Source organism: Rhinolophus sinicus, linkage group LG17 (genome assembly GCF_036562045.2).
Source record: "Rhinolophus sinicus isolate RSC01 linkage group LG17, ASM3656204v1, whole genome shotgun sequence".
Classification (NCBI taxonomy): domain Eukaryota; kingdom Metazoa; phylum Chordata; class Mammalia; order Chiroptera; family Rhinolophidae; genus Rhinolophus; species Rhinolophus sinicus.
This window is the reverse complement of record NC_133766.1, coordinates 9779843-9792882: the sequence shown is the minus strand read 5'-3', so window position 1 is coordinate 9792882 and position 13040 is coordinate 9779843. Positions and strand designations below refer to the sequence as shown.

The 13040-nt window shown below is 33.4% G+C and overlaps 1 protein-coding gene across 1 annotated transcript in view; it reads right to left on the bottom strand.

Moving 5' to 3' along the window:
• AXDND1 (axonemal dynein light chain domain containing 1) overlaps positions 1 to 13040 on the bottom strand; it is a 54070-nt gene that overhangs the window by 30853 nt on the left and 10177 nt on the right. Inside the window, exons 5-10 of the mRNA XM_074322234.1 lie at positions 12513 to 12598; positions 11145 to 11201; positions 9817 to 9919; positions 7830 to 7951; positions 3030 to 3170; positions 2209 to 2313 (exon numbers count right to left, since the gene is read on the bottom strand). Of these exons, the coding sequence (XP_074178335.1) occupies positions 2209 to 2313; positions 3030 to 3170; positions 7830 to 7951; positions 9817 to 9919; positions 11145 to 11201; positions 12513 to 12598 (614 nt within the window). The remainder of the gene's footprint in view (positions 1 to 2208; positions 2314 to 3029; positions 3171 to 7829; positions 7952 to 9816; positions 9920 to 11144; positions 11202 to 12512; positions 12599 to 13040) is intronic.

The window sequence follows — 13040 nt, the reverse complement described above, 5'->3', positions numbered from 1 at the left end:
TATATATGAGTTTCTGTATCTTCCAAATTATCAATGAAATTATCAACTATCACAAAAAAGTATTATTAAAAATTTCTAATCACAGAAAAGAACCACCCCGCTTCAGAACCATCATTTTTTACAGAAAAAGAGATTTCTTTCTCCCTTTCCTTCTCCTTCTCTCTGGTTTTAGATATTTTGTTCTTACAATAAACGTTGGCACAAAAGAAGTTCTAGTTTATTATTTAATTCATTCAGGCAGTATCCGTTTAGTGCCTACTATATACCAGGTCGTATTCAAAACTAAACAAAACACGAAACCCTTTGCCCTTATAAAGTTTATTCGGAAGAGATAATAAACAAATAAAAAAGTAAAAAAATATATTAAGTAGTGATAGTGCAATGGATAAAAATAAGCCACGGAAAGGCGATTGAGAGTATGCAGTGTGTTGCAACTCTAAATAGGGGGATCGGGAAAGACTTCACTGATAAGACATTTGAGCAAAGGTCTGAAGGAAGGAGGAAGGAGGCTACACAGCTATCTGGGAGAAGAGGATTCCAGGTCATCCGCAGTAAGAGGAGGGAAGACAGAATGAATGTATAAGCACAGATGTAGGTGGATGAGTAGATGTAGGGATACGAGCTTGAGTTCTCTTCTGTTTGTTTCTACTTTCTAGAAAGCAACATCATCAGCTCAGGAGGATGGAGAGGTAGTATCAGAGGTATGAGGAAAGAAGACAAAGTATTGAGCAGTTATTTACTAAGACAAGAAAACAGTAGTATATTCAATAGGCAAAATGATCAAGGTACTGCCTCTAATTCTAGTAAGAAATAAAATAGAATAAAAGTAAAAATCTATTTTTGAGTTTAGATTTTGTATACATTTGTGTTTTTCTTGACATTTAAAAATATAGTCACTCCAACAAGTTAAAAAAAAAAAGCAGAGGACTATGCTGGATTAAAAGGGACATAAAACAAGATGCAATGTGTGGTCCTAGATAGGATACTGGTTTGGACAACTAAATGCAAAATACATTTTGGGAATAACTAGGAAAATTTGAATATGACCTGGATAATTTATGAAGTGAAAATTTATTGAAATAGGTAGAGATTGCTGACTAAAAAAACTGGCTATGTAATAGTATATACAATACCATTTTGGTTTAAAAAATGCATGTGTTCAAATGTACATAGAAAAAAGATCCACAAGAATATACCCTAACATCTTTACAGCAGTAATCTATAGCTGGTGAGATTGTGATATTTTTTATTCATTTTTGCTTGTTTGCATTTTCTAATTTTCTTATAAGGTACATGTACTGCTTCTATGATAAAATTTTTTTAATTGACTAAATAAAAAAAAACACAAATGCAATTAGGTATATATTTTGACATTTACCCAAGAGCTTCTAGTAATCAGAATTCTAACAGAAAATGAAATAAAATAGAATTCAGCAAACTACAGCCTGCAGGTCAATTCTGGCCCACCACTTGTTTCTTATATAGCACAGGACCTAAAAATTTTACATTTTTAATTTTTTACAAAATTAATTTTACTTTTTCTAAAAATAGTTGCAAAAACAATAGAAGAATACTATTTCATTGACACATAAAAATGTTATAAATTCAAATAAAGTTTTATTGGAACAAAGACATGTTCTGGTATTGTCCTTCGCTGCTTTTGCACTACCATGGCACATGTTACAAAGGCAGAATTGACCAAGTAGTTGCATCAGAAACCGTATCTCACCATCTGACCCTTTACAGAAAAAGTTTGCTAATTCCTGAAAGAGAGTAAAAATTAAGACCATGGTAGTCACTAAAATCTAAAAAAGCAATTAGATCACACTACTAATTAGGAAAATGCAAACAAAAACCAGATACCTTTCCATACCCATCCAATTGATAAAAGACATGGGCAAAAGAGAATTCTCATACACTGATGAGAAAATATACTGGTACAACTACTTTGTGGAATATTTGGCAACATCTAGCAAGACAAGGCTATGCATATCCTATGACCCAGTAATTCCACTTTTAGGTACACCCCCAGAAATCTCTCACACAGAAGACATTTACAAGATGTGTATTACAACAGTGGCTGGACGAGTTAATATATGTAATGAACTTTATACTACTGTAATTAAAAAAAACCTTCAAATGCTTCTATAAAATGTTGTAATAAAGTGTGAAGCAAGTATGACATAATGGCTAATATTGGTAACTCACTTGGCATTCTTTTCAGCATCTAACAGAGCTTGTGCCAAATCCCTGTGGGCCTTCTCTGCTTCCTTGGTTAATTTATTATCATGTGCCCGAACCAAACACAGCTCCCTGAAATAAAGCAAAGGTATTTTATAGTCCTAGTTGAAGATTTCCAAAAAGTTTCTACCCAGGAAATCAGATTGGCACATAGGAATATTCTGTTATCATGTGTACATCTCTTCCTAGTTTTTTCACCTTACAAACCAAATCAATAAATCTAGTATACATTTGGATGGAATCTTGCCAACTTTGGCAGTGGAATCAGGCTGGCTAGAAAAGGCAGAAAGAAGAGGTGGGGGATCCTTTAGAATGAATGAAAGCAGAGGCTGACAGCTAAGGCCTCAGGCTGCTCTAGCTTTCCCTCTGACATGCCTACCCTGTCCTCTTCATTCTGGCTAGAATCACCTTGCTACAAGTTTAGATGATCACTAATCTTGATTACTATATAATGCTTATTATTTGAACATTAACATTTATAATTATGGCACTGCTTTGTAAACCTGATTAAGATAAACATATCCGTCTTGGAAGGAAGAGCAAGAGTGTTTCCCCCTTGAGTATACACAGAGCCCTAGTTTTGTATTAACCTGTGTAACCCACGTCTCTATATCTATATCTGCATCTATATCCAATCCTTTCTGCTCTCTTGCTAAACACGAAGAGAACAAAAGAGCCCTCACCTTTAACCATTCTACTTTCCCTGAATATTTTTTACTCTTTAGAGACATGACTTTTGTTTTGTCTTTAAGATAATCAGTTTTTACCTTTAAGATAATCAGTTTTACCTGGTCAGTTCCTCAATAACATTCTTAAAATTGTACAATTCTTCTAAAATGCGCTGGTCCATCACTCGCTGAGTTACCAAGTCTTTGTAGAAGTCAATCATCTGCCGGGCAATTTGGTCAAGCATTTGTACATACCGCTCTCTGCACAAGAAAGAAGGAAAATAAGACATCATGCAGAAGAAAAGGAAAAAGGAGCAAAAACACAGGAGAAAAAATAATGTTAAAGGAATAGTGAGCAGACACTCACAGCGATATATGGGGAAGAACAAGGTTGGAAAAGAAAGGGATCTAAGCTGTGTGTTCTTGCCATGCTGATACAAGTGAATGAATTGTGAAGAATTTTAATCAGAGTCATAATTATTTGGAATATAATATCTGAGATGTAAAACAAAATAAGGACTTTTTTTTCTTTTTCTAAATTACAAACCATATGAGGATAGGAACCATGATTCACATATTTACATATTTTAACCTCTAATGGAGTACCTTGAATACAATGGGATTTTTATAAATAGTTGAATTCATGAATAAAATCACTTTTCTCAAATTGACCAAAATGTAAAAAGACACCAACTGTTTAAAAATAAACAAAGACCTTAAATACAAAGAAGTCATTTCTTTTGCTTCTGAATAAAACCAAACAAACTCTTTGGAAATAATCAAAGATGATAAATTACAGATGCAATAACTGAGCAGTCTTCATTTATATTAAAAATGATCTAAGTATTATATCCTATCCCTGAGACCCTAGAATTAATAACATCTTTGAGTTGAAATGGTCATTTAGCTTAATCTCTCACACATGGACAGAAAGAATTATTCTGCCCTTATTTAAACACTTAAAGTAAAAAGGAGTTTATCAGCTCAATATGCAGCTCATACATCAGGAAATAACAATTTTTAAAACATCTTTACGACTGCCCCTCCTAACAATATGGAGGTAAAATACTCTCAAGAGCCTTCCTATTACAACTATATCCATGATAGAGCATACTTTTTGAAGCATTAATGGGCTCACAGGAAGAAATAGAAATCTCTAGGGATGAAAAACAAAAACAACAAACAAAATACAATAAGCTAAGAATGGAGTAGGAGGTGCAAACAGTATCCATTAGCCAAACCCAAGATCAGGGTTGCCCCAGTAAAAATACCAACAGTGGGTCCCAGAGATCGTAAGTCTCGGGCCACCTTTAAAGTGGGAGACCTGAGTGTAGAACTACTACTGCATCAAGCCAGGATTCCAGAAGGGAGAAAAAGCAAATCCTCTTTTCAGAAAGCATCTATGATTTATATCCTGAGGATTTAATGATTAAGATTAGACAAACATTAGCCACACAAGCAAAGACTGCAAATACTTATATAAATAAACCACCATGAATGAGACTCAGAAGAAACAAAAGTAGATTTAGATACTAATGGTCTTCATCTACTAGAATTATCAAATTTAGAATATAAAATTATACATGGAATGTTTGAGAAATAAAAGATAGAATCTAAAAAATAAGCAACAAAAAACTTATTAAATATGATGACACATATGGAAACAAACCAATAGAATTCTTAGGGAAAAAATGTAATTACTGAATTGTAAAACTCAACAGATGGGGTATAGCAGAATATATACAGCTAAAGAGGGTATTCGTGTCCTAAAAAAAATTATCCAGAATGCAGCACAGAGATAAGGAAATGGGAATTATGAAAAAGAGATTAAGAGGCAGAGCATTCCAGAAAGAGAAAACAGAGAGAATGGAGAACAGACATTCATCAAAGAGATCATCACTGATAATTTCCCAAAACTTATGAAGGACATTAATGTATAAATAGAATTCTGATATAGGTATAGGAACAGGAATTATAAAAAGAAATCCAGGGGAACTAAATTTATTCTCCTGCCTGAAATAACAACAATAATAACACTAAAAAGACATGGTATGTGAAACAACAATTTTCAAGATCCTGGATATTGGGCAATGAAAGAAAGTGACCCTTGAGAGACCAGAAATAAGGTAAGCCCTATGATTGCTCCAACTTGTTCACTTGAGAGAGTTTCCAGGCTATAGTACAAAGAGAGGTAAACCCAGAAGGACCCCAGTGGGTTCTCTAAGTTGAGGAGCTAGAACTAAGAGTTTAGAGAGAGATGAAAATGATTAGAGTTCAGAGGACAGGTACCAGAGAGAAAAATGCTGCACAGAGAGAGATCTCTGGAAGTCTGCAAAGGGTTCCCCTTAAGTATTCAACTAAATAATGATCAGGGCATAAATGTGAAGAAACTACCTGAGATCATGGAAAGAACCATCCAAAAGGATCAGAAGTAAGAGTGCCCAGCACTCACACATGACTTGAAATAGTTCCTGTTTCCACCCAGCCAGCCTGTAAAAGCTCATGATTCATGGGGAATTGGATATAGTTCAAAGAAAAGTCTTGCCTCAATAATATTCAGAATTAATTAGCCCTAAATTAAGCTCTGTTCTGGTCCTACCTAAAGGATCAAATCATTTTCAAGTAACTTAATTGTGTCCCAGGACAAAGCTCAAGAATCTTTTTAGGAACACGAAAACGTATAGCATTCAATTAGGTAAAATTCAGTGTCTGCCACCCAATCAAAATTACCAAGTACGTAAAGAAGAAAACACACATATGAGGAGAACAATCAATTAATCGAAACTGACCCAGAACTGGAATAAATGTTAGAATTAACGAACAAGGACATTACAAGTTTTCATTGACAGTTAAGTAGCGACATGGAAGGTATTTTTTAAAAGACCCAAATTGAGCTTCTAGTGATGAAAACTACAATGTCTGAGATGAAAACATCACTGGATAAGATTAAAGGCAGATTAGATACTGCAGAAGAAAAGATTAGTGAACTTGAACATATAGCAATAGAAACTATCCAAAATGAACAAGAAAAAACAAAAAACACAAGTAAAAATGTTCAAAGCATCAGGGATCTGTGGGACAATTTCAATATTAGTAGCCTGATATATGTGTAAATGGACTTCCCCAAAAAGGGAGCAGAGCAGAAAAATACTTGAAGGAAAAACTAGCCAAAAAACTTCCATATTTTATTTAAAATATATATAAACTCACAGATTCAAAAAGCTCAAGAAACATGATGGAAACTACACCAAAGCACATCACAATCTAATTGCTCAATAACAATGGTACAGTGCCCAGAACTTAATGAATTCCACAAAATAACGGTCAGGAAACATTTCAGCTATTTAAAATTCAAGTGAAAGTAACCAGTCTGAAAAGACTATATACTGTATGATCCCAACTGAATGACATTCTGGAAAAGAAAAAAGCATAGAGACAGTAAAAAAAAATTTTTTAAATTAAAATAAATCAGGGGTTACCGAGGAGGGTTATGGGAATGGAAATGGAGGAGGGAAGAATAAATAGGTAATGCATTCGAGGTTTTTAGGGCCATGAAATTATTCTGTATGATATTGTAATGGTGTAATACTGCATGACACCATATTTTGAAATCAACATTGATGAATTAGTGTGTTTTCCATCTGTAGTATACTTCACTAAGAAAACTTGAAAGAACTGGGGATGTTTAGCCTGGATAAGAGAACACATAAGAGGGAAGACAAAAACGGTCATTTTCACATATTTGAAGAGCTGTAAGGTGAAAGAAAGAATAGACTTACTTTGAGTATTTCCAGAGTACAATATTAGGATTAGTGGGTAGAAGTTATAGGAAGGTAGATTATATACACATTATCTCAATATATTACACAAAAGAGTAGATAGAATATGATCCCATTTACTAAATAGGCAAAACTAATCTAAGATGGAAAGAAGTCAGAATTTCTGGAGAAGTGGGGGAGGGCATTTACTGGGAGAGAGCATTAGGGAACTGTGTGGGGTGATGGTAATACTTTATTCTTTCTAAGGGGTTGGGTTATATAAGTGTATGGATTTGTCAAAAATCAACAAATGCAGGCGAGATTTTTGCATTTCAGTATAAGTAAATTTTACTCAAAAAGGAATATCTGGTTAATGATATACATGCTGAAATATTTAGAGGGAAATACACTGATGTCTGCAATTTACTTTGAAGAGCGTGAAATTAGTGGATGGATGGAAGAATGGCTAGATGGATAGACAAGCGATAAAGTAGAGCACATTCAGAGAGATCTAATAATTTGCCTGTGCTTCTATGGCAAGTAAGCTGCAAATACGTAATTTGAACCCAGTATTCTACTTCTATTATTCCTTTCAGCTTTTGGAAAGAACCAGTGTCATAAGAAGAATTATAGTAATAATAGTATTTATCATCATCATCTATAATACCTATATGTATTGAGCACCTAATTCTATGCTCTCATTTAAACCTCACCACAATCCTATGAAGTATCTTAATGCTTGACACAGAGTAGACAATATTACTGACTGATTAATGAACAGACTAAAATGTTCACAGTTGCTATTACCTTCGTTTACAGATGAGAAAACTAAGGCTCACACTATTTCCAACGTCACACACATATGATAAATTGAAATCTGATCAGTCTGTCTCCAGACTCTGTACTTTTTCTACTATTTCACATAGCACTTGACTCCCAATCATAAAAAAATATGTTGTCAAACATCCCAACAGAAATCACCTTAAGGAAGTTCCCAATTATTATATTTTTATTATAGAAAATATAATAGAAAAACAATTAGGCTTCTTATTATCAATAGAATAGAGATGTGTACTTTTGTGATTTTCTCAAAAACGGATATAAACATAATTCTAATATAAAATTCAAAAGGAAACTGGAACACTCCAGGAACAGCTTTAACCTGATTTTGGACAGTAGTTCTCCTCTATCTGCACAGTCCACACTGACTTGTCGAATAAGTTCATGAAATACTGTATTGTAAATGGTCTGTTCCTTCTTCAATATATGTAGTAGTTTGTGCATCTGGCAGAAGATAAGTAAGTTAATTAGCGTGTATTACAGTCTTGTCAGTAAAACCATTTTAAGAGTTAAGGTCTTTACATGTGAATGAGCTTTAGAGACACCTTGATTGATTTATTTCACTTACATTTTCCTTTATAAATATATATACAAAATGATATATTATTTTTAAAAATCTGTGTCTAATCATACATCTCTTTATATGATGCACCGAGAAGGCCACAGTATCTCTCCTATGGTATACCTGCCAAAATACTAAACCTGAATCAAATCGTGAGGACTCCTACAAATCAAACAAACCCAAACGGAGGAACATTCTATAGAATAACTCTTCTCTGTTCTTCCAAATATCAAGGTCAAAAAATGCAAAGAACTGTTTTATAGTTGTCTAAAGTAACATGACAAATAAAAGCACTGTGTGATCCTGGGATCCTGAAACAGAGGGGGAAATAGCTGTAAAAAGCCAATATAGGGATAATTGATAAATTTGAACATGGACTGTCACCAATGTCAAATTTCCTGATTTTGATAACTGTATTATAGATACGTAAAAGAATGTCCTCATCCATAGGAAGTATACCTGAAATGTTTGGTGGTAAAGAGGCATGATGTCGCCAGCTTGGTCTAAAATGGTTCAGAAAAAACTATATATAGAAAGATATGTAGAGAGGGAGAGAGAATGATAAAGCAAACAGAGCACAATGTAAACAATTGGTGAATCCGTGTAAAGGTTACATAAGAGTGCCTTACATTGAACTTATCTATAAGTTTTAAATTCTATAAAAATGAAAATTTACAAAACAAAAAAGAAATAGCCTTCATAAAGAAATAAATCTATATCTATGTAAGACTGAAAGAGCCCTTTCATTAAGCACAAAATAAAAATTATAAGTGATAAGAAAGCATGATTTAATTGGCCATGTTTTTTATTGGTACATAAAATAAGGGTCTTATAATCAATGGTGACTTGTTTTCAATGAAATACAATAATATGAATAATACAGTTGACTCTTGAACAACACAGAGGTTAGAAATGCAAACCCACCATGCAGTCAAAAATCCATGTGTAACTTTTAACTCCCCCAAAACGTAACTACTAATAGCCTACTGTCGACCGGCAGCCTTACCAAACATATAAACAGTCAGTTAACACAATTCTGTACGTTGTATGTATTATATACTGTATTCTTACAATAAAGTTAGCTAGAGAAAAGAAAATGTTATTAAGAAAATCATAAGGAAGCGAAAATACATTTAAAGTATTTATTGAAAAGCAACCATGTATAAATGGACTGTGTAGTTTAAACTGTGGTGTTCAAGAGTCAGTTGTACTACCTGAAGCTGAAGCTGAACAATAATGAATATTAACTACAAGTTTATGTGTGTGTGTGTGTGTGTGTGTGTGTGTGTACTTACAAGAAGCAGAGTACAGCATTAGGAATAGAGACAGTGGAAATGTAATGGCTGTGTGCGATGTCAGAGGGATAGTGGATGGGGGAAGGGGGGTTCACACAGTGTGAGGGATACAAATGATAAACGTCTAAGTATTACTTTGTCTTGTGCACCTGAAACTAATAAAAAAAAAAGTAAAAAAAAAAGTCAGTTGTACTAACAATTAATTATACAGTGATTACCACATGCCAAGCACTGTTCTCAGCCATTTACATTCGTTATGTCATTTTAATCTCCACAACAACCCTATGAGGTAAATATTATTATCATCTCTAATTTACAGAGGAAACTGAGGTACAAATGACTTGCCCAGGTTCACCAGCTAATAAATAGCAGGGCCAAGATGTCAATCCAGGCCTTCCACCACCCAGAGTGCATGCTCTTAACCACTAGGTTATAGTGATCTTGGCAGTTACCTTGGTAGGTCCTGTATATTCCTGATTTTCCACACCAGCCCTCTCTAGCATAGTATCCATCACATCGTTCAGCTTGACCACTTCTACTCTTTTATTAGGTTTCCTAAAAGATTAAGGTGGCAGACTTCTGTAATTAGTGTTATAATAGGTCATCCTCACTCACAAAAAGAATACAATATGCATAAAGAAAATGTATATACTATGGAATATTAATGGTATCTTAAAGCATTAGAATTGTAAGCACAGATCTAGTGGGATATCAGTAATATAGTCTTAAAAAAAAAAAAAGAAAAATGCAAATAGTATGATCCTCTCTTTTGTAAACAAAAATAATGCCCACTCCCAAAAAAATACTATTGTGTATGATTGTAAGAACATAGAAAAAATGTGGTGAGATAAACACCAAGCTGTCAATGTTAGTTACTTCACAATGTAAAAGAGGAAAAGGGACAAAAGAAAAAAACACAAAAAGACTGTGGCAAAATGGAGTAAAACTAATGGTTAAATGTAGAATACAAAAGTATTTTATATATGATCCAGCAATCCCACTTCTGAGCATTTATCCAAAGAACTGAAACCAAGATCTCAGAGATATTAGCACTCCCATGTCCATTGCAGCACTAGTCACAATATGTGGAAACATAGCTGTACATCGATGGATGAATGGATAAAGAAAATGTGGTATATACAGATACCGGAATATTATTCTGCCTTAAAAAAGAAAATTCTGCAATATGCAACAACACGGATGAACCAAAGGATGTCATGCTAAGTGAAATAAGACAGTTACCGAAGTACAAATACTGCATGATTCCACTTACATAAGGTATCTAGAACAGTCAAACTCATAGAATTATAGAGTAGAAAGGTGGTTTCCCGGGTCTGGTGGGAGAGGGAAATGGGAAATTGCTAATAAACAGGCAAAAAAGTTCCAGTTATGCAAGGTAAGCTCTACAGATCTGCTATTCAACATTGTACCTCTAGTTAACTGTATTATAGACTTAAAAATTTGTTAAGAGGGTAGATCTTATGTTAAGTGTTCTTACCACAATAAAATAAAATAAAAAGCAATGTAAAGAATTTTAAAACTATAAAAAATAGCATTTTATAGTACTTAAATATTATAAATATATAAAAATTGAATATGCAATTGGACAAATGAAAACACTGATTAGATGATAGAATTGTGGCAATTATTGTCTTGGGTTTCTGCTGTCATTTTAATTTTCATACACGTGTGTGTGTGTAATAAAGTACCAAGAAAAAGGAATATATATGTATATAGTTATTCTTTCTAAAAAACACTTTCAAAAATAAACTCTACTTACATGGATGGGAAGACCAACAGCCTGTTTTCACTATCTGTGAGGAGAGTAGTATATTTGCTGCAATCAATATGACAGGTAAATGTTATTATAAGAAAATTATCTGGCCTGTTTATTACTTATCACAACACGATAAACTTAAGACCTCATGGAATTGAGAAGCTTGAAGGCAACCAGAAAGGTCCACCATTTTGCACATAAAATGATACTTAAATAGCCTTAGACATCTACAGACACAGATGTAATGATATTTATCATATTTGAAACATGTTTTAGTAAAGGAGCTTTAACCACATTCCTTAATATGTCACAATATGAAAATTTCCTTGATTCGTTAAAAAGAGCTTTTTCAAAAGTGGAAGGATGTTCTAAGAACTCGTAAGTCAACTAAGTGACCAAATAGGTTATAAAATGAGTAAGAAGCAGAGATGAAACTAGAACATAATTTTCCTGACTCCCAGCCATATCTGTCCTCTGAAAGTACTTGTTTACACCTAAATGACTATCACAATAAAAACCACATAGTAATCCTTTAATTCATTATTATTTATATATCTTTTTTCTTCCCCTAGTTAATAAGCATTTCTTTTGGTCTCCAACTTACTCTTCAATAGTTTGTGTGTGTGTGTGTGTGTGTATTAAAGCAAATGAAGCACCTAGTGAGTCAGGATACAGGGTATATGGGAGTTCCTTGTTCTATTATGTAACTTATTTATAATTTTGAAATTATATAAAAATTAAAAGTTACCGCAAAAATGAGTTCCACTTAGCTCTCTTTGGCAAAATATTGTTCTGAAACCCACCGTCATAAGGAACTGCCATATAATATAATGTACTGGATATGGTAAAAAGAGTGACAGCCTTAGCCCAAAGTTCTAGTTTTTTAAACTATGAAACATTCAAGTGTTGTTTCGGAAAATAAAAGCAAGATCCCATTTTCAATCCCATAAACAGGAATCAAAGAAAACTAGGCATGAGTGCTAAGTCATAGAATCATGCACTATGAGAATCCAGTTTATGGGGCTATTTTCCATTGTCTCCATGGTAATTGCTCAGAACCATTCCCAAAGAGGCATAGTCAAGCATTCAGAATAAAGATCTTTTTTTTTTTCTAATTAAAATTAAACAGTAGGAAAAGACAGAGAACAATTTTATCACTGAAATCCCAAACTTTTTCAAGTAAGACTTTTTCATTAGTTTCTTAAATTAAAATTATCTTAAAAAATTGTATTAGGATGGTTGGCCACGTTTCCTCATTTCAGTGCAAATGTTGACTAGGAACATGAATGAACTGTGTCCATATTCCTCTATGTCTGGGAAGCAGGAAACAGTTCAACTTGTCAGATAATCAGTATATACTATAGTACTCACTCATCGTAACACTCCAAACCTGAAACTCCTATATTTGACACAATATGAAATTCTTCAGGAATCAAAGTATCAGTTAGTTTCTTTGGCTTAAAAAGAAAGAATAAGAATGAAAACATTAGTAGATGAAAAAAACTGAACTGCACAAATTCTAACTCCTGTCCCAAAGGGATACTATTTATTAAGAGATTTTGATGAGGAAAATGACTATGTTAGTAATATGAGACATGGCAAGTAGTAAAAAAACTTTTAGCAGAGCACACATTTAAAACAAACACCAGGAATTACAGAATAACCTTGGTTTTAGTATTAGTTACAGGTGTCCCATATACTATTCAGAAATCCACTGACTGACTTTAAAATTTAACAGGAGTTTAAAATGTACCTTAGCAACATCCCCCAAATAAGAATTCCACAACTTTAAACTGTAGATTTCTTAAAAAAAAAAAAAATCCAGTCTCCTATACTGTATTTTCTAGATTAAAGTGAATAACTGTCGTGTGAAAAATGGCTTAAGATATCTTTGATCTT